Here is a 26,017-nt window from a genome sequence, read left to right on the forward strand (position 1 = left end):
TCTTTTCTCTCCTCCTCTCCCCTCCCCCCTCTCCCCCCCTCTCCCCTTCGCTCCTCTCACCTCTCCCCTCCCCTCTCCTCCCCTCCCCTCCCCTCCCCTCCTCTCCTCTTTTCTCTCCTCCTCTCCCCTCCCCCTCCCCCCTCCCCCCTCTCTCCCCCATCCCCTCCCCTCCTCTTCTCTCCCTTCCTCTCCCCTCCTGTCCTCTCCCTCCTCTCCCCTCCCCTCCTCTCCCCCTCCCCCCATCCTCTTCTCTCTCCTCCCCCCTTCCCTCCCCTCCTCTCCCATCTCTCCCCCATCCCCTCCCCTCCTCTTCTCTCCCCTCCTGTCCTCTCCCTCCTCTCTCCTCTCCCCTCCCCTCCTCTTCTTTCTCCTCCCCTCCTCCCCTCCCCCTCCCCCATCCTTTTCTCTCTCCTCCCCCCTTCCCTCCCCTCCCCTCCCCTCCCCTCCCATCTCTCCCCCATCCCCTCTCCTCCTCTTCTCTCCCCTCCTGTCCTTTCCCTCCTCTCCCCTCCCTCTCCCCTCCTCTCCCCCTCCCCTCCCCCCTCTCCTTCTCTCCCCCCCTCCTCCTCCCCTCCCCTCCCCCTTCCCTCCCCTCCCCTCCTCTCCCCTCCTCTCCCCTCTCTCCTCCATCCCCTCCCCTCCCCGCCTCTTCTCTCCCCTCCTGTCCTCTCCCCTCCTCTCCCCTCTCCTTCTCCTCCCCTCTCCTCCCCTCCCCCTCCCCTCCCCCTCCCCTCCCCGTCTCCTCCCCTTCTCCTCCCCTTCTCCTCCTCTCCCCTCCCTCTCCTCTCCTCTCCTCTCCTCTCCTCTCCTCTCCCCTCCCCTCCCCTCCCCTCCCCTCCCCTGAAAACTAAGGGCCAGCGGTGGGTCGCAGCCCCCAGGCTTTCTGCCGCTCTGCCCCCCGGGGAAGCCAGTCCACTTCTGTTCCTCTGCGAGGCCAGGCCGGTGGTCAGGATGAACGGGAGGCAGAGAGGGGAGAGGGAGGCCTTCCAGTAAGTGGAGAGCCGAGGCCGTGGCCTCTCTCCCACAGGAAACCGCTGACCAGAGTCCCCGAGGCGCTCAGCGGTTGTGCGGATCCCGGGGCACCTCGGAGCTGGCTGGCGAGATGCCCCAGGGGAAGGGGACGGCTGGGGCAGAGGCTCCGGTGGTGTGGGGGTGGGGGCGTGCAGCCTGGCCTGGCAAGGCTGTGCCCAGGGAGGAGGAGCGCCGGCTAGGGAAGGACATTCAGCATCTCGAAGCACTTGACGTTGAGATCGGTTTCCAAGAACCCCGAACGGCGCCTCCTGGAGCCCCAACAGCGTCTCCGTTGACACCGTCCGGAAGGAGTCCTGTGGGGAGAGCATGAACCCCCAGACGGGGTGGCGGGGTCTCCGGGCCCGCCCCTCCCGGCCGTCACACCGGCAGGGAGGGGACCTGCCTGCCCACCTCCCGGGACACGCCAAAGGGCGCATCTCGGGGGCCACGTCACATCGTGCGGCCCGGCTGGCACGTTTACCCAGCAGACGGCTCGTCACAGGCGCGTGGGTCGCAGTCACGCCAGGGCTCGGGAAGTCTCCTGAGTGCACAGAGCAGGCAGAAAGCCTTTCACCTGGGAATTTAAGAGCCTGTGTGATTTGGTTTTATCTGCAGGGCGTTTTTCTCCGTGTGACTTAACATGTGGATGGCTCTCCCGGAGGGAAGGGTGAGATCCAAGAATGAGGGGGACTGCACCCCTACGCAGGAGCCCCGGCACCTGTGCCCGGGACTCGCCCACCTGCCTCAGGCCTTGGCCTGGGGCCCGGTGCCCTCCTGAAGGGGTGCACTGCCCTCTGCTGTGTCTCGTCCCTTCCAGAGGGGCTGCAGGGTGAGAAGCTGGCCACTCAGCCTTGTCATGGGAGCCCCCCACGCGGCCCGGAGCTGGGTGCGTTTGGTTTTTTTTAATGTTTTTTCATTTTTGAGGGAGAGAGAGAGAGAGAGAGAGAGAGAGAGAGAGAGAACACGCACAGGGGAGGGGCAGAGAGAGAGGGAGACACAGAATCCGAAGCAGGCTCCAGGCTCCGAGCGGTCAGCACAGAGCCCGACGTGGGGCTCGAACCCGCGAACGGTGAGATCATGACCCGAGCCGGAGTCGGATGTTTTACGGAGCCACCCGGGCGCCCTTAAGTCCGTGTGTTTTCTTAGCACCGATTCCTCCTCTCCCTCTTGGCTTCTTCCCTCTGGGGCTTCAGCTTCCTCTGGTCAGCAGCTGTCCTCCCACACCATCCCTCAGGCCAATGGCACAAACCATCCCTCGTAATGTCCACCCCCCCCCCCCCCCCCACCGCTTCTCTGGAGGCCGGGAGCCAGTTTCCCTCCGGCGCCCTCTCTGGCCCGGCCCTCCCCCTCCCCGCTCCCGCTCCTTCCAAGAATGTGCCATTTCACAGAAAGCCCCGTTTTCACAGCCATGGTTATTTTCATGCGTTTCCCCAGTTCTAGCATCACGGGGGAATGTGTGACATCATCTCCGCAAGTGAATCCAATGTTCACCAGCCCCCCCAGCCCTCCCTGCTCCCCCTCTCTTCTTTACCAGCTCTTTGCTAAGTCTCGCTTCTGTCTGATGACGCGGACACGTTTGTTCCTTGTCCCTGGAACCCCGCTCCCCCCTCCCGCTGCTCCATAGACATCAGAACACGAGTGAGGGCCCGGCCTCGAAAGACACCGGTCGTGGGTCCCCGGACTCTGCCGCACGTAGGAATCACCTGGGCAGGAGTCCGCGGCACCACCCTCGGCCGGGTCACACCCTGTACCAATGAAGTCACAACGTCTGAGGGTGGGAGCCGGGCAGCGGCCGTTTTGAAAGGTCCCCGGGTGATTCCAGCGTGCAGAGTTTGAGAAGCAGGAACACAGCGCTGTATCGAAGGGATCAGAGCCTCAGCCGGCCCACCTTGTCTTCGGAGCGGTGACGGATGGGGACGAGGGGGCACGTCACGTGTCGCCGGCGGGGCCAGGGCGTTCTTGCTGGGGTGCCCAGAGTTTTTCCCTGCCCCGGGGAGGGTTTCCGGTGGCCCAGGAGACTTCTCCCTTCCAGGCGGGGGGACCCCCAGGAGCTCGGTCCCCGGGAGATCCGTGTCCCTTTCCCGGGTGTAGCCCGAGCCCTGGGCCTGCTGACGGAGCTGGTGCACCCCTGTGATCGGGGGCCCCGCTGCGCAGCCCCGATGCCCACCCCCCTGCTGACAGCCGGGCCACCAACAGCAGGGAGGGGGGCAGGTGATGCCACCGGGGGTGCGAGGCTGGGGATGTTCAAGATGTGACCCCCGTGGACTCCCAGAAAGGGAGTGACAACGGGAACATCTTTCCTGGTGTTTCCATAAGGCCCCAGCGATGGCGGCCTGGGAAGGTCCGGCTCCGTCGGATGCCCGGCGTTCTCCACCCCCCCAGCCTCCCTGACAGGCATCTTCGTGGGTGGTTCCCGAACTCCTGTCACCGTCCTCTGGAGGGCTCGTGGAGACGCGGGTTGCTGGGCCCAGGCTCGGCCTCTGACTCAGTGGGTCTGGGCTGGGGCCAGAGAGGTTGCATTTCTAGCGGACCCCAAAGAGCCGCTGCCACCGGGGGATGGGGACCGTGCTTGCAGAGCCACAGCCCGCGGCCTCTTTCCGGGTTCGCCTGCCGCTTGCCACGGACCGGCATCGGGGGGAATCGAAAAGCAGGAGGAAGGCTGCCGCTGCCGCCCCTGCCGTGGGGAGGCGGGCCCTCGCGTGTCGCTTGCGGTCCCGCCTCAGCATCCGGGCAGCGGTGCCCCGCGTGGCCCAGGCTCCGCGAACGCTTGCCCGGGGCGACGTAGCGAGGATGTGCCGACGCAAGCGACAGGTGCCGGTCCGTCCCGTCCGCTGGAAAGACCGGGACTGTCTGTGGCCTTGTCAACCGCTCCGTACTTCAGCTCAACCAAAAAGTGCCGGGTCAGCCTGAGATGCCCCCAAGTGGCACGTTCCAGGCACGCCGTGGCACCAGTGGCCCGGACGCAGCCCGGCTTCCCGGCCTCCCGGACCGCACCGCCCCGCGGGGGTGACGGGCACACCCCAGCCGTTGCAGGGGGGAGTCTGGGAAGGAGAAGGGCAAGATGCTGCCACGGGAGCCCCCGAGACCCCCAGCTGTCTTCCTAAGCGTAGATTTTCCCCTGCTCGGACTGTTCACGCTTTGCTGACTTGCACCAGGTTATGGGTCCGGGGGAGACGGAATTCGCTGGAACGCGCTTCTAGTCGCGTTCGCCTGAGCCGTGACCCCTAGAGCCACGTAGCGAGAGGCTAAATGTTCCGGCACCTTCGCTGCTCATACTGTTCCAATTAAGACGAACTTCGAGTCGCCCTCCTGCCGAGGATCTGATGGAAGCGGCCGGGCTAGGGGTGCGGGGGCCGCTGCGACTCCGTCTTCCGCGAGGGTTGCCAGGCCGGAGGGGGCAGCGTGCGGGTCTGCTGTGCACAAGTCGCTTGGCAGAGGAGAATTCCAGCACCACCGGAAAGTCAGAGACCGCGTGGGGAAGCGCATCGTTTGGATCTTAGGACCGGCAGCCAAGTGAGTGGGTGAGCCCTGCGGCCACGACCAAGACACCGGCCAACGAATCTTCGACCCCAGCGCTCTCCCGGGAGCAGCTGTTGTGTGTCTGAGCTCATTTTTCAGGCTGTCCACAAATATTCCCCCCGTCCTGGAAGTTATCTTTACTCTTCTGTGGGAACAGCAGGGCGACCACACAGACCCACGGAAGAGACATCATTCCCACGCCTCTGGGGGCGAGGGGATCGTCTGGTTCATCTGTACGGTTTCCCACAGATCCGTGGGACAGGTCTGGGCCAACCCTGAGAATCTGCGGCGGACTTTCAGTTCTGGGGTCGCACCCTCTCGCCCGCTGGCTGTGCGGAAACGCGCCCCAAGAACGCAAGTCGCGCTGGAAGCTCAGGTCGGGTGGATAAGCCTGGAGGCCGTGGAAGTCAGGCAGGACGCCGAGGAAAGGAGAATCGGGATGGCTCTGGGGGCTCTCGGGTCTCCCTTTGCAACCAGCCGATGCCCACCGGTACGGGGCTATGCCCGTCAACAACTGGGAGTACCGTATAGTACGTTCTGCTTGTTAGCCTCGCCCGGTCCCCCATCGACACGCGCAGTTTTCAGGAGTGACAGCGCTGCCGATAGTTACTCTTACAAGATGACCCATTTCTTTCTTTTTTAAAAAAATTTTTAATGTTTATTTTTGAGAGACAGAGACAGAGCATGAGTGGGGGAGGGGCACAGAGAGAGAGAGGGAGACACAGAATCCGAAACGGGCTCCAGGCTCCGAGCCGTCGGCACAGAGCTCGACGCGGGGCTCGAACTCACAGACCGTGAGATCGTGACCTGAGCTGAAGTCGGACGCTTAACCCACTGAGCCCCCCAGATGACCCATTTCTTCATATGGCCGTGTGGCTGGCGTCTCTTTTCTAGATCTGTCCTTCACTTCCGGACGAAGTGAGGTGGATCCACTTCTGGATCCAGTTTTGCATCTGGAGATCCGTGATCTCTTACAGAAGCGTCCTTTCCCGCCTCAGGTCTACATCCACACTAGACGTGAATCCCGCAGCGAAAACTTTGTAAAGACAGAACTTGTGACCCAAGGAGTAGGCACTGAACGCACCCTGGGGACGGGGCCCAACGTCCCGCTTAAGCTCTTGGACGTGAGCAGGGTGGGAAGGTCAGCTGAGCCTGGGGCTTTCGATCACAGGAGCACCAGGCTGGTCTTCACCCCGCCGGGTGGCTCACCTGCCCCCGGGGACTGAGGTGCAGGAGAAGCAGGGCAGTAGCCCCCCGTGTGCTCCACCCACAACCAGCACAGAGTATGTGGCTTCGCAGGGAAGCGGCCCGTGGAAAACCCGCCGGCGTTGTTGGAGGTCACAGGCTCTCAGCTGTCGTCCCTCTTTCCTGAACCCGCCTCAACGCCCTCGTTGCCCATGACACGTGGCTTGGTTTCTTCCCCTCTTTTTCGTCACTGGTCGCATCCTTTGTGGCGATTGGCCACGCGGTTATCCTCCGAGATCCAAAACTTGGCCGGAACCCCGAATCCCACATACAGTGGGAGGTCCCAGGGGACAACCCCGTAAGGATTTGGTGGCGAAGTTCTGGTTCCCTGTTCACCCCTGGGGCTTCATGGACTCCTCGGTTTTGGATTCTCTGCTGTCCCGTGTACACACTTGTCACTGGTCGCACCACGCCGCACCCTCCGCCACGTCGCTCGCCGAACCACAGACACGGCGCCGTGCGTGCAGCAGGCTTTACTGAAGGCTCGGGCAGAAAAAGCATTTACGTTAGTTAATGAATTAATTATCTTTAACGTTTATTAATTTTTGAGAGAGAGATAGAGAGACAGAGGATCCAAAGCAGGCTCTGCACTGACAGCAGTCTGAGGCGGGGCTTGAACTCACGAACCGTGAGATCACGAGCCGAGTCAAAGTTGGACGCTCTGCCGACTGAGCCACCCCGGTGCCCCCAAGAGCATTTACATTTTAGTGCAACGGTTTGTAAAAGTCCTCTTGACTTCCCGCCACCAGGGAGCCCTCTCATGACTCCTCTCCCAGAGCTCCAGCACCCAGACACCGCGCCATGTGGCTCGATCCCCCTTTTCTGCCGCTCAGCCCGTCCTCCGGGGTCTGCTTTCTCGGCGGAAAAGGGGCCTTGGGTCTCATTTGCCCAATGTCGAATGTCTTTGGAACCACACGGAGTTTTTCCCCTAGGAGAACCCTGACATCACTTTGTGCGTTTCCGTCTCTGGCCTCACAGGCCAACTGTGAGCCTTGCAGGGCAGGACCTATATGGGATCTGTGTCTCCGGAGGTGAAACAATATGGTGGCCGAGAATCCATGTGCTAGAGCAGACTGCCTGGGTCCAAATACTGGCTACACTGCTTCCTAGTCACGTGGCCGCGATCGGGACCGGGTTGTTGGGAGGACCGAAACAGGACAGCAGGACTGACGAGCCTCAGGTGTCATCTGAAGCATATGCTGAGTGCTCAGTGAGCGCCTGCGCTAACGACCCCCGGATGGACCGGCTGCCGTCGCTTTTCAGCGACTGTCTCCATGCACAGGGACACTTGTCGCTCCAAACCGGGAAGAGGCCTTTGATGGGATTGAGTGACCCAGTTTGTTGATGTAGGACAAAGTGTGAGTTCTTAGGCGAGTTTTTTTCCTTAGTAAGATTGTAGTTGAAATATTTGGACACAATAAAGGAAACTTTTACTTAACGAGGCTGGGGGGCAGCGCGGGGGGTGGGGGTGGAGAGTGGAAAAGCGTTCTGTTGTTTCCACCTAAACGGTAACAGGCCACGGAACCCTTTGGGTTTCCCTTCTCATAACTAATCACGTAACACTGAAGATTCATTTGGGGTCTTGTTTCTTGGTCTAGACAGAACAAAATAAGGCAGGTTTAAAAATTCTTTATTTGAATCTTAGACAAAGAACAAGCATGGCCTTATAAAGACTTGCTTAAAAGCACATAAATCTGGTGTCATTTACGCATCATGAACTGACGTAACTATTGTTGGAGAGAATCGTAGCCCGTTCCTCGTCTTTTAACCTGTTCTTTGTTCAGCATGGACACGATCTTGGAAGGAAAACCCGCTGATGTGGCTTGGTGAACGCTCTCTCCTCAGGCCCTAACGGCTGCTCGGGTGAAGCACCACGGGTCTCAGCCCCACCACACTTGCCAACGTGATGAGAACTAAGTAATTGGTGTCTTAAGGCCAGATGTACGTGGCGGTTTTCACCCGCCGTTCTATGTCCCCCTCATCTCTTATCCAGGTGGCTGGCCTGGCATTTAGGGCCGAGGGTGAGGGGAATGGTCCAATCTGCATTCACTGTGAAAGTCAACCTGCTCATCTCTCTGGGGTTCCCATGTGGGGGCCATCTCAAGCCTCCGGGTTTAATTAATGGTCACCAACTGCACTGGGGACAAGAAGCAACACTGTGCTGTTTGTTGACCTTGGCAAATGACAGACCAGGATTTATTTACTCCTTGGTTCCCCAAACTAATATAATGGAGGCTTTTAATGTGCTGCACCTTTAATGCTTAAAGTGAGCAAACCGTTATGTCGAGACTGGTGTCCGTTATCCGCCAGTGGCTAGCCACGACACGATCCACACACAGGACCAAATTTCCCGATCAAGATGCCTCTGTCCTTCTTTTTATACGGATTATTCTGACAGATAACCCGACAGGTAACACAGCTATTTAGAACACACTGCTCAAAGTTCTAGACTTATCTAAAATAGACTTTGTTTTCAGCTCAGTCACTAAAAATAGAAGTTAACAGGATACATTCCGATTTCTGTTTGGGGGGAACAGAACACGGCGTTTCTGTTATGTGCATACTTCCGTCTGGACTGCAGCAACATCCTTCTGCACAGTCCAGTATCCTGTTTTCCTAGAAAATAAAAAGTTGACCATAACCCCTAGGAGTGGGGGGTGGGGGGGGGGACACAGAAACTGCCCCCTCCCCAAATGTTACTAGGGGTAGAAACGAAAATTTCTCACATTTCCTTTCTTTAGGCTTTATTCTTGTTTTTAACGTACGTAATTAGTGTTCATATTAGCAGCAAAGATCCTACTTTCCGTAGATTAGAATGACTCGGGATGGGCAAAACTAACATTCTGGTTAAGAGCGTGGGGCGCACAGGTGGTAATAAGCATCTATCGATTCTGGCGTCGGCAGTCGTACTTGAGAGGTTAGTTCGTATAAATCAGCGGCTAGTATAAAAGGCTCCATTGGAGCTTCGGTTCCCGCGGATCTGCTGCAGGAGCCCGGAGTCGGCCCATCGGTGTGCAGTGGAGAGAGGGCGTTCCTGGGTGGACAGCTTGCGGGAGGTCGGACTGGAGGGGACGGGGGTCTTACTCTGGCTCGTCAGTAAAAAAGGGGTCACTCCTCATAGGTAGTCGACGTGGGAGTTGCTTTGAAACTTTTCAGTGTCGCGGAGTCAAATACGGGTTTTTCCCTGTGCTATTTTTCTGCCAAGTTTCACAACCTGAGCTTTAGGAAAATGGCAAGAGCCAGAAAGTAGTGCAGAAGTTGCAGGAGCTGGACAGCTGTCCAGTGTCCAGGACTCCCAATGCCACAGCGACGGCTGTCTTGTCGGGGTCACTGCCGTGACGACCGGGCTCCTGCCCGGCAGGAAGGGTCCAGCCAGGAAGGTTTAGTCGGGACAGTGTCTCTTTAAAAATGATAGAAAAATCAGTTTGAATCCCAAGTTGCTTGTCTGTTTCTAAGTAATGTTTATTTAGAACATTCAAGAATGACTCATAGAACATTGCTGCTTTCAAATACCTCCGTGTCTACTCCTTGCTAACAAGAAAAGGCAAAGCCGTGCCAACTTGGTGTTGGGAGGCTGCAGTCATTTAGAAAAAAGTTAGTTTTCTTAGATTTTTTTGGTTTTTACTTGTGAAAAGACAAACCCTGACACTCAATAATCTAACGTAAAGCTTCTAAACTACAAGCCTGGCAAGCACTGGATTCGAGATGATCCTTGTACAAATCCTCACTTTGGAAAGAGGCCGTCTACACCTACTACTGTAATGCAGCTTGCATATCTGTTCTGAGTGAGCTGAACGCCCCCCTGGGGAAGGAGCCCCTACGTCTGACTCAGTAGTTCGCACGGGGAAACACCTACTTCCAGTAAAAGCCTAAAAACGTGGGATTTGCCACCAGGTGAAGGACCATTCCTGGCCGTCCCCATCGTCACTTCCCGAGACTGCAGCGGGGGCGGCCCCAGGGGAACAGGGTCCTGTACCTCCTGGGGGGACTGCCCGCTCTAGTTTAACCAAGTCCCTGCCAGCTTGCAAAACCCCACTTAAAAAAATAAATTAAAATGATATGTACACATATATATCCTGGGGGCAGAACTCCTGGCTGCAACCCCCCAGAGGCGATTTCACCGACACACTAAACCAAAACACCAGCTTGCTGTATTAACGAATCAGGTGTAGCTGCTTGCTATTTCCCGACAGCCCTCACTGGCGGGAGCCTTACACGTGTTGGATCAAAAGCACTGTGGGGCCCAGGGCATAGTAGTGGGTTTGATGGAAACTCGGACGGTGGAATACTTCTTTGCAATTGTCAGCGGCCATTCGCTCGCTTCCTGAAACCGCACCCTGAGAAGCCCGCTCCCTCATCTCCAAACACCAAGTCAAGGTCAGGAAACCACGAGGAGCTGGAGGGTCAGCAGGGGGAGTGGGGGGGGGGGGCTCCCAGGCTGCCGCTGAAGGTCATGACTCCTTGCTGTCCCTCCCGCACGTCCACCTGGAGGAGAGGACTTTGGGGGGGCCGACGGCATGACCGCCACCTGCCGGCAGACGGGTAGGGAGAGCTGGGACAGACGGGGAGGTGCACGCGCAGGCCGCCCTGGTGGGCAGCTCCGGCAGGCCGGGGGCTGGGGAACGAGGTCACCTTCCCACTGGCCGCGGCCACCGCTGCTTTCTCAGCTGATCTGCACGACGGACGGAAGGCACGGGGACGGAGAAGAGACTCCAAGAGAAGACGGTCCTGTGACCTGCGGGTCTCGTTGGCACGGCCCTCTCGTCCTGGTGCCCGTTCCAACTGGAGCATCCCAGGAAGACAGTCCCTGCCGGGATATGGCCCCGGACTCTGGGAGGCTTGTGCGTGGGGCAGAGCGAGGCTCGTTATCACGGCCAACTCCAGACGGCCGGGTACCCAGGCAGCAGGGCGCTTCTCCCCCACACTGCACGTGCAAGTTAAACTGATTTCCTCGGAGAGCATCCAACTAGCTCGGGCAGAGGGGCATCACCGTCCAGAGCCAGAAGCCTGAGCGATTCTTCAGATTTCGAAGCCAGGCCTGACTGTGTGGGCTGACAACGCCCCAGCCACACGGTCCCCTGGAGGATTAGCAGGAAGAGGCGGCCCGGGCGATTAGGGTGAGAAGTAGTGTTTGCAAAGTTTTGCAGGACGAGAATAAGGAAGACTCAGTCGAGAAACCGAAGGCAGAACATCAGAGAGAAAAAGAAAAGCAGTCAAAGTACAATAAGATACAAAGGAACGTGGGAGGGCTATTTCTTCTTCTTTTTTTAAAATGGGAGGACAAAGAAGTGAATTCCTTCACTGTCTTTTCCCTGGAGAAGCTGAAAATTATTGCCGAGTTCTGGGAGGCACTGGCCAAACAGGAATCCAAGCTCGCCTGTCTGCATAGTCTTAAGGAATAAGTACTTGTCGGTTCTCAAGAGAAAAGAAAACCTGTTTGCTTCACGTCCCTATCGGCAGAAGGTGGGTAGTGGGTGGGAATTCACGGCAAAAGTGAAGGGTCTGTCCCGGGGTCCTTGAGGAACCCGCACCAGGCTCGAAATGAGGGCATACAGGCTCAGATGCTAACGCTCAGCGGCCTCGGCATAGATGGCTGCTGTGGCTTAAGCTTAAACTCCAACAATCGCATCGAAACCTGCCGCGTCTTCCACGTGTGTGTTCACAGAGCTGCCCCTCCTCCCACGGCCCACCTCGCTCTCGCGTTTTGTCCTCTCCAACCTGCCACCCTCCCTGTGTCCCGTCTGAACCACAATCCCAGGTAAAGACCAACCTTCCCCAATGGGGAGTCTTTTTCTCCCCCCTTTTGCCTGAAGCTCCACATTGTTTTGACCTTTTGGGGGGGGGGGTGGTTTTTTTTGGCTGTTCCGGTTCCGAAATCTGTTTTCCAATCAGCACCATATCCGCAACGGATCTGCATGAAGTCAACGGGAACGCTCATCCGCGGAAACACTTGGCGTGCTGCACGGCTGTAAATAAAAATCTCTTTATCAAGAAGTGAAGTGGCAGGGGAGGGAAGGGGATCTTACTGTAAAGATGACTATTTAAACCAAACAGAAATACAGAAGAGACAGCGATTCAGAACGTACACGAAACAGTCCACCCCAGGCGGCACTGGAGGACAGGGAGGCGGCTGCCACTGGAGAAAGGCCGTCTCCCCCGAGTCTGAATTTCAGTGCTTTCCGAGTGGAAGGGCAGATGGTGAAAAACAGCTCTTCCCACCCCCTTGAACCCCACCGCGAGGCGGCTCTGTGCTCGCCACCAAGCAGGCAGGAAGGAGCGTCTCTCCCCGCTCTGCGGTCCGGCAGAGTCCCGCTGCTTTGCCACGCAGCCCCACGTCACTACTGTAACGACTCCGGGATGGTGCTGACGACGTGGGCTGCCTCCGCGGCTGCAGGAGGGGAGCCAAAGAAGGTGTTGGTCCGGTTCCTCTGCCGATCCCGGAGATAAGGAGGGACGGACGAGCTCTTGATGTGCAGGATCCTGGTGTCCATCACCTGACAGTCAATCTGCATCATCACTTCGTAATCCTGCCCGTCGATCACGTTCTCTGCGGGAGGAATACACATACGGAATCAGTATTCAACAGGCTGTGCGATTCCGCCGTCAGCGTCGGTCCCAGAAAGACATCAACAAGCTTTAACGGCCGTGAACTGTCAGTACGCTTTCAAGGGAACAGAGGGACTCCCTCAGTCACCAAGCGGCGCCGCGGCCGGGCTGGGTGCCGAGACGGCCCGTCCTCCTCGGTTCCAGCTCCCAAACCGCCTCCGTCGGTTCAGTAAGGTCTCGGAGCAGCGGCCGAGTGAACACCAGAGCTTCTGTCCACAGACATCACAGGAAGATTTCTGTGGCGGGTGGAGGGAAGAATGCTGAAGCGCTCCCTTCCCCTTCAACAGTGGGAACGGGTAACTGTCCAAAGAACAAACCTATCGTGTGGGTGGCAAGGAGACCTGGGCCGAGACTACGTGCCTCCCGTTCATCAGTCATGTTTCTAATTTCGCTAAGATTCCCAGCTACGAGTTTAAAGGTCTGCCTTAGCAGCATAAAGCACGGGAAAGACAAGCTGTAGACAGGACAGTGATGCTCTTGCCCAGAGGTCCCCATCGCTCCCCTTCTGCGTGAAGGGACTCCCATTCCCGAGTTCTTGATTCCTGGTACAAGAGACGAGTGCATCTCCCATTTGGGATTAGAGAGAGTGCTACAGGACTTGCAGGTAAACTAGAGGCTATTTGCAGAGGGAACAGGAAAACCACACAGAGCCACACTTACCTGACACGTGACACTCATCATGAGTTCAACATATACAGACACATGCTCTTACTTCCTAAGAGGATGAAAACTCTTTGTTTTAGGGAGAGAGCCAAATCATTTCCCGGTTGGTAATTCTGGGTACTCGCTTTCCCACTTGAAGTCAATGAAACTTGGGCATAAAACTGGTGAGGGAACTGTAAGCGGATAGTCTTTCCGAGGCCAGCTGGACATTCACGGAAATGCAGTCAGAAGGCTGTGAGTGCGGAATTCACACCTGCGTGTCCGTTAGCGTTTCCCCTGTGAATCCGGAGCTGGGAGGGGGACGGGGCAAGGGCTGAGCTTACTACCTGTTTATGAAGATGATACGCGGCCCACCAGTGACTTTTGAAGTTACACGCTGGGCTTCTCCAGGACCAGGAATTGAATTTAAAAGTAGAATTTTTCTTTTTTTGTTTTACTTTCACACTGTGTATGCCAAGTACTATTAATCTAGAGGAGGGAAATCCAGAGTCTGACATCTGATCTTCAGATTGCATTGTTATGTTTGGGAACACTGAGCCATGGAGTGTGTCACAGGTTACGATTTACAGAAATGCGCTAATCCAGGGCGTCTGAAATTAGGGTCTAATGTACAGACTTCAGGGAGTCCATACGTTCCTTCAAATTGCATGCAAACTTCTGTGTGCTTATTTTTCTGGAGAAGGGCCCCAATCACATTCTCAATGGGGTCTATGACTTCCCGAGAGTTGAAAACTACTGGATCTAATAACCTATCAACTTTAAGTTCCCTGAGCAGATGTTAGTCTATTTCAAAGCTAATGGAAGATTCCATCCCTCCACTTCTCTTGGTTGGTTACCTGCTGTAATTTTTAACACAGTCTCCATGGATGACTGATTTCTCATTACAAGTATTGCAAATGTCTTCTATTACACTTGGAGCGGATTTCCTTCTTTCCCACTTTACTAGAGAGGAAGAACTGTGGGCACTGACTAACCTTACCTATTCTTTAAGACCGTCGCTCTGGACACTTCAATTTTAGGAGTCCTGCCACTATGCGGTGACTAAGTAATTTGCTTAGCTTAAAAAAAAAAAAAACAAACAGGTATAATGGACATAAAATATTAGTTTCAGGTGCACAACTTGGTGATTTGCTATTTATATACATTGCAAAGCCACCACCACAGTACATCTAGTTATCATGTGTCACCAAAGCTAACACAATATTACTGACTACATTCCCCCATGCTGTACATGAAAGCCACACGACTTGTTTTAGAACTACAAGTTTGTACTTCCGGATTCCTTTACTGTTTTGCTCCCCACTCCAACCCATCTCCCCCTCGGGCAATCACCAGTCTGTTCTCTGTCTAGGAGTCTGGGTTTGGTTTCGTTTATTTCTTTAGATTCCACATATGAGTGGAGTATGTCTTTTTGGGTCTGTTTATTTAACTTAGCATAACATCCACTAAAGTCCATCCGTGTTGTTGCAAAAGGCAAGATTTCATCTGTTCTATGGCTGAGTACTATTCCATCATACGTATAAATATATATGTGTCTAAAAAAAAATTTTTTTTTGAGAGAGCGAGAGAGAGGGAGAAACAGAATCTCAAGCAAGCTCTGTGCTGTCAGTGAGGAGCCCAACACGTGGCCTGAACCCACGAACCATGAGATCATGACCCGAGCTGAGATCAAGAGTCGGGCACTCAACTGACTGAGCCATCCAGGCGCCCCCCATTTGCTTATTTTTGCTTTTGTTTCTCTTGCCTTTGGAGTTAGATCCAAAAAAACATCACCGAGGGTGACGTCAAGGAGTTTACCGCTTATGTTAACGTTTTCTTCTAGTTTTATGGTTTCAGGTCTTCGAGTCTTTAATCCACGTTGAGTTAATTTTTGTATATGGTATAAAATGATGGCCCTGTTTCATTCTTCTGCACGTAGCGGTCCAGTTTGCCCAACACCATTTACTGAAGAGACTGTCTTTTCCCCATTGTATATTCTTGCTTCCTTTGTCAAAAATTAACGGACCATATATGAGGGTTCGTATCTGGGCTCTTGATCCTGTTCCACAGACCCACGTGTTTTTGTGCCAGCACCATACTGCTTTGGCTACTATGGCTTTGCGGTACAGTTAAAAATAAGGGAGCGTGGTACCTCTGGCTTTGGACTTTCTCAAGATTGCTTTGAGTATTCGGGGCCTCCTGGGGTTCCACATAAATTGTAGAATTACTTGTTCTAGTTCTGTGAAAAAATGCCATTGGCATTTTGATACGAATGGCACCAAACTTGTAGGTTGCTTTGGTTAGTATGGAGAGTTAACAATGTTAATTCTTCTAATCCCTAAGTATGAAACATCTTTCCATCTGTCTGATTCTTCTTCAGTTTCTCTCATTAACGTCTTAAAGTTTCCAGTGCAAGGTCTTCCACCTCCTTGGAGGTATTTTATTCTCCTTGATGTAACTGTAATTGGGATTATTTTCTTGATTTCTCTGATAGTTCGTTATTCACGTATAGAAACACAACAGATTTTTGTTTACTGATTGTGTATCCTACAACTTCACTGAATTCGTTAATTCTAGTCCTTTTTTTGTGCAATCTTGAGGGTTTTCTAGGCCCAGTATTATGTCGTCTGCCAATAGTGACAGTTCTATTTCTTTTCAATGTGTATGCCTTTGTTTCCTGCCCAACTGCAGTGGTGAGGACTTTCAATACTATGTTGAATAAAAGTGGTGACAGTCGGCATCCTTGTCCTGTTCCTGGTCTTCGAGAAAAAACTTTCAGCTTTTCACCACTGAGTAGGATGCTGGCTGTAGGTTTGTTGTGGACGGCCTTTATTATGTTGAAGTCTGCTCTTTCTATACCTACTTTGTTCAGAGTTTTTATAAGCAGATGTTTAATTCTGCCCAATGCTTTTTACCGCATCTTTTGAGGCGATCATATGATGTTCATCTTTCATTTTATAAATGCGGTGTATCATGTTGATTAATGTGGATGTTGAACCATACTGGCATCCCTGGAATAAATCCCACTTGACTGTAGTCTATGATCACTTTAACGTATTCCTGAATTGGGTTTGCCAGTATTTTGTTCAAGATCTTTACATCTGTGTTCAGCAGGGGTGTTGTCTTATAATTTCCTTTTCTTGTAGTGTCCTTGTCTGGCTTGGGCATCAGGGTAATGCTGGCCTCGTAAAATGAGTTTAAAGTGTTCCCTCCTCTTCAATTTTTGGAAGAGTTTGAGAAGGATAGATATTAAATCTTCAAATGTTTGGTAGAATTCACTAGTGAAGACATCTGCCCCGGGCTTTTGTTTGTTTGGAAGTTTTTGATTACTGATTCAATCTTAATAATTGGTCTACTCAAATTTTCTATTTCTTTATGTTTGGTTCAGTCTTGGAAAATTCTGTTTCTATAAATTTATCCATTTCTCCTAGATTGTCCAATTTATTGTCAAATAATTGTTCATAATAGTCTCTTATGATCCTTCTTATTTTTGTGGTATTAGTTTAACTTTCATTCCTGACATTATTTGAGCCTTCTGTTTTCCTGGTGAGTCTAGCTAAAGGTTTGTCTATTTTGTTTATCTTTTCAAAGAACCAGCTCTTAGTTTCAGGTATCTTTCCCATTATCCTTTTAGTCTCCTATCTCATCTATTTCGGCTCTGATCTTTACCTCCTTCCATGTACTAACTTTGGGCTTTGTTTGTTCTTCTTCTAGTTTCTTTAAGTGTAAAGTTCAATTGTTTGAGATGTATCTTGTTTCTTGAGGTGAGCTTGTATCGTTATGAACTTCTCTCCTCACTTTTGCTCATCTTACAGTTTGTGGTATTTGTGTTTGTTTTCAATTGTTTCTAAGTATTTTCACCTTTTGACTTCTTCTATGACCCAGCAGCTGTTCAGTAATGTGTTGTTTAATCTCCATGTACTGGCAGTTTTTCTAGTTTTCTTATAACTGATTTCTAATTTCATACTATTGTGGTCAGAAAAGATGTTTGAAAGGATTTCAACCTTCTTGAATTTACTGATCTGTTTTGTGGCCTAATATGTGATCTATCCTAGAGAGTGTTCTGGGTGTACTGGATAAACATAATACAGCAGCAGAGACAGACAGAGACAGAGAGTGAGCAGGGGAGAGGCAGACAGAGAGGTTAACACGGAATCTGAAGCAGGCTCCAGGCTCTGAGCTGTCAGCACAGAGCCCCACACAGGGCTCGAACCCACAAACTGCGAGATCATGACCTGAATCAAAGTCTGACACTCAACCAACTGAGCCACCTGGGCACCCCTGATTTGACTAATTTTGTGTTTTAACCTCCATACTAGCTTTGTAAGTGAATGAATCCACTATTTTTACTACAGATTTAGTTTTTCTCGTGAGATTTTTACTTTCACAGGTTTTCTTGTTATTAATCACTGCCATTTCTTTGTAGCTTAAAGAAGTCCCTTTAACATTTCTTGAAAGGCTGGTTTAGTAGTGATGAAAGCTCTGGAAAGGTTTAGCTTTAGCTAAAGCTCTGGAAAGCTCTTTATCTCTCCTTTTAATTCTGAATGATAACCTTGCTGGGTAGAGTATCTGTGGTTGGAAGTTTTTTCCTTCCAGCACTTTGAATATATCCTGCCAGTCTCTTCTGGTCTGCAAAGTTTCTGCTCGAAAATCTGATAGCCTTAATGGGTTGCCCTTGTATGTAACAATTTATTTTTCCCTTGCTGCTTTTAAGATTCTGTCTTTAAGTATTTTAATTATAATTATAACGTGTCTGGGTGTGGATCTCTTTGGGTTCATCTTGCTTGGAACTCTCTGGGATTCCTGGATCTGGAGGTCTGTTTCCCTCTACAGGTTAGGGGAATTTTCTGCCTCTCTCTTTCTTCTCCTTCTGGGAACCCTATAATGTGAATGTAATTCTACTTTATGTCTTTTTGGTCCCTTAAGGTCTCTTCATTTAAAAGAATTCTTTTTTCTTTCGGCTTCTCAGTCTGGATGAGTCCCACTGCCTTGTCTTCCAGCTCACTGAGCCTTTTAATGTGTTGCTCTGCCTGCTGTTGAACCCCTATAGCATATTTCGGCTCAGTTATTTTTCTCTTCAGGTCTCTGACTTCTGTTTGGTCCTATCTTATATTTTCTTTCTCTCTGATGAAGTTCTCATTGTGTTCATCCATTCTTCCTCTGAGTTCGGCAATCACCTTTATTGACTACTACTTTAAATTCTTTATCAGATTTCTGAACCTCTGTATCATTAAAGTCTTTTTCTGAGGTTCTGTCTTGTTCTTTCATCTGGAACATATTTCTCTGTGTCATTTTGTTTGATTCCCCGTGTGTTTCTATGTATTAGACAAAGTAGCTCTCTCTCTCTCTCTCAATCTTGAAGGATTGGCCTCTGTAGGTGATGAAGCTTCTCATTCAACTTTGCCCTGGTTCATGATTATCTCTTGAACCTTTGGGACAGTCTACACCACCTGATTTATTCTTGATGTGTCCCTGTTGTTGAGAGTGTGCCAAGACCTGTCAGTGTTCCCAGGGGAGGAATCTCATTTAACACTGAGTTCAGGAAGTTAAAAGTGAAATTCCTCAGGCCAAGAGCTTTTAAAGTGTGCTGCTCAGTCAGTTGAGTGTCCAACTCTTGATTTCAGTTCTGGTCATGATCTCATGATTGTGGGATCAAGTCCTATGTCAGGGCAAAGACTGCTTAGGATTTTCTTTCTCTCTCTCTGGCCCTCTCCCCCCTCTCTCTCTCTCTTTTTTTTTTTTTAATGTTTTTATTTATTTTTGAGACAGAGAGAGACAGAGCGTGAGTGGGGGAGGGGCAGAGAGAGGGGGAGACACAGAATCTGAAACAGGATCCAGGCTCTGAGCTGTCAGCACAGAGCCCAACGAGGGGCTCGAACTCACAGACTGTGAGATCATGACCTGAGCTGAAGTCGGACGCTCAACCGACTGAGCCACTCAGGCGCCCCACCCCCCTCTTAAAAAAAAAAAAAGAAAAAGAAAAAGAAAAGGTATGCAAAGAGACAGTCGTAATCCCTGTGCTGGCCGCCAGACCAGGAGATCTGGAGGTGTCACCTGGGCAACAGTTTTAACAAGTGGGGCTCCAGATGAACGAATAATCTCCTTTCTGGGAGGTCTTATAGATCTGTCATGAGGCCAGGGGAGTGGACACAGAGGTATCTCCCTGGCTTATGCTCCCCGGGAGCACCTTATCAGCCTCTCCCTGTGTGGGCAACCTGAAGCCTACTGCCCAGGCAGGAGCTCGAGGGTAGCTGGCCTTTTCCCCAGGGAGACTGCTGTCTGTGCAGTGCTCTAGGGGTGGTGGCCCGCCAGGAACTGTATTCTCCACTGTTACCTTCCCATGGAGCTCAGGAACGGCAGCCCCCCTGGCACTAGGGCCAGGCAACCAAGGGCAACACCGTGTAGACTGTGCCTACCTGCTGACTTCAACTAGGCAGGTGGAGAGTGTACGGGGCGTGGCATGCTCGCCGGCTTCAGAAAGGCAGCCGGAAGATGAGCCCCCCTGTGGGCATCAGGACTGCAGCAGGAGGGCACCTTCCTGTGCCGGAGCACCGGCTGGGGGTGGGGCAATGCTGCGCTCAGCTGCCAGGGAGAGGGGAGTGCGGCACCTGCCTACAGGCACTTTCTGGCTGCAGCGAGGCAGCAGGATGGTCTCCTCCCTGTGTGCTGGTGGGGGCGGCAGGGGGGGGGTGGCGGGTGCAAAACTGGCCTCACCAGTGCCTCTCCTCCGGGAGAGTTTCGACCGTCTCCCCTCCAGCTGCTGCTTTTAGATCGGCAAGTGAATTTCCTTCTTATCTAGTCTAAGCACTTGTCAAACTGCTGTCTGTGCACTGGGTCGGGGTGAGTGAGGCTGCAGGCAAGCTCTCTGAAAAGCGACCTCGGTTTCTACAGTCCTTTGGGTTCTTTGGATAATCAGCCCCGTTCACTTCCTAATAAGCCGGACGTTCTGGGCTTGTCTCTCCAGTGCAGGACTCGCGGGGCCTGATGTGGGGCGCCGACCCCTTGCTCCCCGGGCAGAGGCCGCGGGCTGGTGAGCTCCTTCCCTGTTGTGCGTCGCTGTGCCAGGGACGGGGTTTTGGCACCCCTGCGTCTCTCTGCCTCTCTCACCCGTCCGGATGGGGTTTTTCTACCCTTTGTCGGGGAGAAGCAGAGGGAAACTTTCCAGAGGCAGCTGTAGGTGTGTGCGGGAGGAGGGGAGTCGGGATCTTCCTATATGACCACCTTGTGGAAGTCGTTTGCTCATCTTCAGAGAATTAAATCCGAATGCCTGCAAGTTAGCCGACGTTTCCTACCAAAGCGCTTTCTTTCCCCGCTTCTCGGGCAGCTGCGGCTCTCTGGAAGACAGACAACCTGCCCGTGCATTTGGAGCCATTTCATTTGGAATGTGCGGCTGGGCTCAGATTTCAAGGGGTCACACCAATCGTTTCCTTTTGGAACCACAGTTACTCCCCATTTCAGAAAAACTGTGTGTGTTGCAGGGGGTGCAGGCATGCTCACGTGCACGCTGGGGCATACGTGCCCAGATAACGGAAAGCACATGTGTTAGAGACATGTAACATACATTATTAATTTTTACTGCTTTTCTGGATTAATGTGGGATCCAGATGACAATTTTGAGATCAGGAGTAGGTTCCCTCGTACATGGCCCAAGCCACCTGCAAAAGTCACTACAGCCCGTGTGCCTGTGGTGGTTCACACCGATAACTGATTTCCCTGATACCTTAAGTGCTGAGAAGAAACGGAGGACCTGGTGACAGAAGCTCAGATGCCTTGAGGGAAAAGTCAAGCTGTGGCCTGGCCCCCAAACCCGGGAGTCCCCAGCCGTGGCTGCAACGGCACTGCCACCTTAAGCCCAGCCGGAAGACTCCGACGAAGGATGGTCTAGGCGGCCATAAAGACGGGTTCGGTTCTTTACTCCTTTCTGGAAGCAACGACTTCTGGGGCAAGGAAACGATGAGTGCCATCGGAAGGCCACCAGGGAGGATGGGAATGCCTTGAGCCGAATTCAGGAAGCCCCTTCTGAGTGACAAGCTGGGGTCTCCGGGCGTGAAGTGACCTGCCACGAGGAGCCCCAGGTTACCCGAACCTCTGCACGACAGTCGAGGGGCCACAGCGTAATCTTCTATCCACTCCGTGGGACTCAGTAAAGAGTTCTCTGGGCGTTTCAGTACTCACCCCTGCATCTCACCACTACTGGCGAGGTTCTGACTATTTTAATTAAAGGAGGACGGACTGGGAAACAGCGTATGGTAACTCGGGACCCCTCGCCTGGGCTGTCGGGCGTGTGTTCACGCGGTACACTTGCAGGAGCGGCAGAGAGGCTCTGAAAGTCCCCTCGAAAGGGCAGGTGAGGCTCCTGTTACCTTTCACTCCGAGGCTGTGAGTGTGGTCGATAACTCGTCGTCCCTGAAAGGCCAGCGTCTCCAACTGTTGCCCATGATCCGCGCCTCAGTGTAACAGACTCCGCGCCTCCACTGCGGGCCAGGTCCCCGCCGTCCACGCGCGGCGCCCTCGTACAAAGAGCGCCAAGCGCAGGAGCCTTGTGACAGGACAGCCGAGAGCCGAGATACGTGACAGGACGGCTAAGCTGTTTTGGGGTACTTAATAAAAAAAAAAGACCTGGACCGTTCGGGGAAAGCTGGCCCAAAAGGAACGGCATGGAACGAGAGGCTAAGGGCTCGCTCTCCGTCACCTCTCCGCAAACATGTGGCTACCGCACAGGTGACGAAAGCCCTTTTCCGTCCCGGGCCTTCTGAAGTAAGCAGGAGAATGAGACGAAACCCTGATCTGAGTCAGGAAAAAGGTGTAGAAAAAAAAAAGGATACTTCGAATACAAAATTCATCAGCCACATAAAAAGGAAAAGGAATGAAGGGCTTCAGATACGAATGCTAAAATGTGATTCTGAAAGCTCAGAAGGGTTGAGGAAGCAGCAGATGTGCCTGGACCCTGGAGGTGGAAAAACTCCAGGCAATGTGGAATTTTGAACAGCCTGTAAACGCACAATAACCGAGAACGGCCTGCCAGGAAGGAGACTGTCAGCTGGGTGGTGGCTAACCCACGCCAGAACCTTGACCATAAACAGAATTTAAAGATGCAGACGTTTCACAGGAAGTTTAATTTTAAGAAGTCACAAGACTTCAATGCTTTGCAAAGGAGCATGTGTCATAAAACAGATCTCTATTCGGGATCAGACACTAATCCTAACAAGAGGTAGTTGGCTCCGTGTAAGCTAAGCTGGTGACAGGCAGCGACAGGCTGTCGGTATCTGTGCCTGAACCCAGTGGGGTTGGGGGGGGTGGGGTTGCATGGACAGTAGATAAAAATCCGCCAATTCACAGACCACAAGAGATACCTTCAAGCAAAACAAACAAAAGGAAAAATACGGAAGGAAGTCCAAAAGGGGAGACACGGGAGGGGAGGGGAGGAGGTGGGGAGGGAAGGAGGGGAGGGAAGGGAATACAATGAACAGTGAAGCGGCACAAGGTCACGCGGCATGGCGGCTCCCAAGAACTCCCATAAGCTGGGGCCACTACGCCTGGTCCATCTTATCGCCAATTTTCAACTCGAGTCCTGGTTTTGACCATCCCAACACACCATGCATTGTATCTCTGTCGGTATTTTTTCCTCTATTTGGAAAAAATGCCCTTTCTGCTCTTTCTCACCCAAATTCTCTCTCCGAGTTCTATTAATCCTCTAAGGTCCATTTCAAGTCCCACTTGTTAGAAACCTTCCACGAGAACTCCGCCACTGACCTTTTTCTTCATACCCAATATATAAATGTTCTACTTAATTGAACTGTGTCAAAATACTTACAGAAAAGAGCTTTGGCTCCTTTAAGAAATGACTGGCACTTCCGAAGGTGGGGCAGCTAGAACATCTCCCCGCTCAGCTGGGAAGGACCCTAACAGTCACACTACGGATGGAAACACAGTAGGTACTTCCGACTTGAAGAGTCTTTCTGGAGACGTAAGGAACACGGACAAGCAAAAGAGCTCCTTGCAACCCCCATGTCTGCCCTCTGCCTGAAGAAACTAAAAGCAGTGGGGGGGCGGGCAGAACTTTGGGCTGGGAGTGTCCAAAGATAGGGAGACCCAGGGGGAGGGAGCAATATCATGTTTAGCTGTAAGACAAACCAGAATTTGGGGGGCCCCTGGGGGGGCTCGGTCAAGTGTCCGGCTCTTGGTTTCAGCTCAGGTCATGATCTCGTGGCTTTGTGGGTTTGAGCCCCACATTGGGCTCTGTGCCGGCAGTGCGGAACCTGCTTGGGATTCTCCCTCTCTCTGTCTCTCTGCCCTTCCCTACTTGTGCTGTCTTTGTCTCTCTCAAAAATAAACTACTAGAATTCAGGGGGCAGAGGTCAGGATGCTGGACAATCTGCAAGGCACAGGGATAGTCCCACATCTCGTGCAATCTTCACATAGGTTAAAAAAAAAAACACCTTATTATTACTATATTAATCAAGACAGAACCTCACTGGTTTACTAGGCAGTGTGGCTTCAGAATACATTCTTATAACTACCCCACTATGCTGGGACTATTGCTTCTTTCTGAACTCGAGAACTGTTCATCTCATGGACGCCTGGGTGGCTCAGTTGGTTAAGTGTCTGACTTCGGCTCAGATCACGAACTCATGGTTCGTGGATTCAAGCCCCGTGTCGAGCTCTGCACTGACAGTATGGAGCCTGCTTGGGATTCTCTCTCGCCCCTCTCTCTCTGCCCCTCCCCCGGCACTCTCTCTCTCTCTCAAGATAAATACATACATTAAAAAAAAAGGGTTCATCTCAGAAAATCACATCACCGGTGCCAGAACCACTCTTGGAATCTGATCACTGTCAGGACACATTGGCATCAGTCTGCATTTCTAGCAATTGCTCTCGGGGACAGTATGCATCGGTGCAAGTACCTGACTTGGTCACTACCTCTTCTATACGATATATAACGCCTGAACATTGTACATAAATAGTCATGAATTCAACAGACATTTACTGAATTCCTACCACGTGCCAGGCACTGAGGACAGAGGAGTGAACAAAACAGGAAAAGAAATTCCTGTCCTCACAGAGCTTAGTTCTTATAAAATGAGAGAGGAGGCAGAGACACAAAGTATACAGAATGTTAAATAAGTACTACGGAGGAAAACAAAAGCACGGAAGGAGGTTAGCGAGTGTGGTGGGTGGGGAGGGGCATGCGGGTTTAGACACGGTGCCCAGGGCGCCTCTCCTAGAAGGTGATCTCTGAGTAAAAACGTCAGGAAGTGAGGGGCAAGCCATGCAGCCCTCAAGTGGAGAGTCTCGGGCACGTCTGAGATGCCAGGAGGACATTTAGTAGAGAAGAGCAGCAAACGACAGGAAACAGGTGAGGCCTGATGGGCCGGAGAGAACAGGGCTAGCACTGTAACTCGGGAGTTGTCTACAGACAAAAGACAGATGGGACCAAATGGTATCACTCTTGGGGAAGGAGTGATGGGAACATGTGGGTTAAGAATGAGCATGGGGGCACCTGGGTGGCTCAGTCGGTTTAGCATCCGACTTTGGCTCAGGTCATGATCTCATGGTTTGTGAGTTCGAGCCCCGCGTCGGGCTCTGTGCTGACAGCTTAGACCCTGGAGCCTGCTTTGGATTCTGTGTCTCCCTCACTCTCTGCCCCTCCCCCACTCTCTCTCTCTCTTAAAAATAAATAAACATTAAAAAAAGGAGGAGGAGGGGAGGAAAGGGGGGAGGAGAGGGAGAAGGGGGGAGGAGGGAGGAGCATGAACAGGTCTTGACTCTCATGATTGATGAGATCGAGCCCCGCATCGGGCTCCACACTGATAACACGGAGCCTGCTTGTTCTCTCTCCCTCTCTCTGTGACCTTTCCCCACTCGCATACATGCATGCTCTCTCAAAATAAATAAACAAACATTTAAAAAAAGAAGGATGAGCATGAAGAGAAAAGGGAAGGTCTGTGGTTTCATCAGATCACGGAGAGTACCTTTATCTGAGAAACCAAACTCAATTTGTAACCTACATTGATCCATTCATTCATTCACCAGTATTTGAGCACTGATTACAGGCCAGGTACTGTTACCGACTCTTATAAACATTAGGTCCCAGACCATAATTAGGCCGTATCCAATTAGACCTAGGGAGCATTTTCTAAAGGAACATGGACAACATATGATGGGTTACAAAACTGTCAGTCAACATTCACTGAGTGCTTTAAACTGTGAGGGATTACAGAAGAAAACGGGGCTTCTTCCCTTCCATAACTTCCTGGAGTGTTGCAAAAGCAGAATTTAAAATATTTAAAACCTTTAAAATATTGGCAGTCCAAGATGGCGGCATAGGAAGACCCTGAACTCAATGTTCTCCCATGGACACACTGAATCTACACATATAGAGCAATTCCTCCTAAGGAAGAACTGAGGATTGGTTGAACAGCTTCTGCACAATAAGCAACAGAAGGACCACACAGAGAACGGCAGGAGAGGGAGACATGGCTGGAGGTGCCAGCCAGTGCCATTTTTTACGTCTCCCCCCATCAAATCACAATAGCTCAGGTGAGAACAGGGCCAGCCTGCTAGGGCCACCCCAGCTCCAGCTGTCCATCCCCCCAGGGGAACCCCAGCATGGCACTCCCAGGGATGCCTGGCCCGTGCCTATCTAGCTGCCAGTAATAGTAGGGGACTTTAATATCCTACTTATAACCACAGATCACCCAGACAGAAAAATCAATACAAAAGCATTGGCCTTATTAGACCAAATGGACTTAAAACTTAAGAATACACATTTCCTTCCCTCCCTCCCTTCCGAATAAACATTTTCAAGGGGTGCCTGGGTAACTCAGTTAAGTGTCTGACTTCAACTCAGGTCATGCATGATCTCGTGGTTCGTGGTTCCTGAGTTCGTGCCCTGCATCAGGCTCTGAGCTGATAGCTCAGAGCCTGGAGCCTGTTTCTGATTCTGTGTCTCCCACTCTCTCTGCCCCTCCCCCACTTGTGTGCCCTCCTTCCC

The 26,017-nt window shown here is 52.3% G+C and overlaps 1 protein-coding gene across 4 annotated transcripts in view; it reads right to left on the reverse strand.

Moving 5' to 3' along the window:
- Positions 1-7,388: 7,388 nt before the first annotated feature.
- ATF6 (activating transcription factor 6) overlaps positions 7,389-26,017 on the reverse strand; it is a 201,820-nt gene continuing 183,191 nt past the window's right edge. For 3 of the 4 annotated variants that reach the window (XM_042975598.1, XM_042975596.1, XM_007093048.2), the window contains exon 16: positions 11,743-12,322. In XM_042975598.1, coding sequence (XP_042831532.1) covers positions 12,114-12,322 — 209 coding nt within the window. In that variant the 3' untranslated portion in view covers positions 11,743-12,113. Of the gene's footprint in view, positions 9,176-11,742; positions 12,323-26,017 lie in introns of those variants that run through there. The other variant, XM_042975597.1, reaches the window with a different exon arrangement.

The sequence above is a fragment of the Panthera tigris genome, chromosome F3 (genome assembly GCF_018350195.1).
Source record: "Panthera tigris isolate Pti1 chromosome F3, P.tigris_Pti1_mat1.1, whole genome shotgun sequence".
Classification (NCBI taxonomy): Eukaryota; Metazoa; Chordata; class Mammalia; order Carnivora; family Felidae; genus Panthera; species Panthera tigris.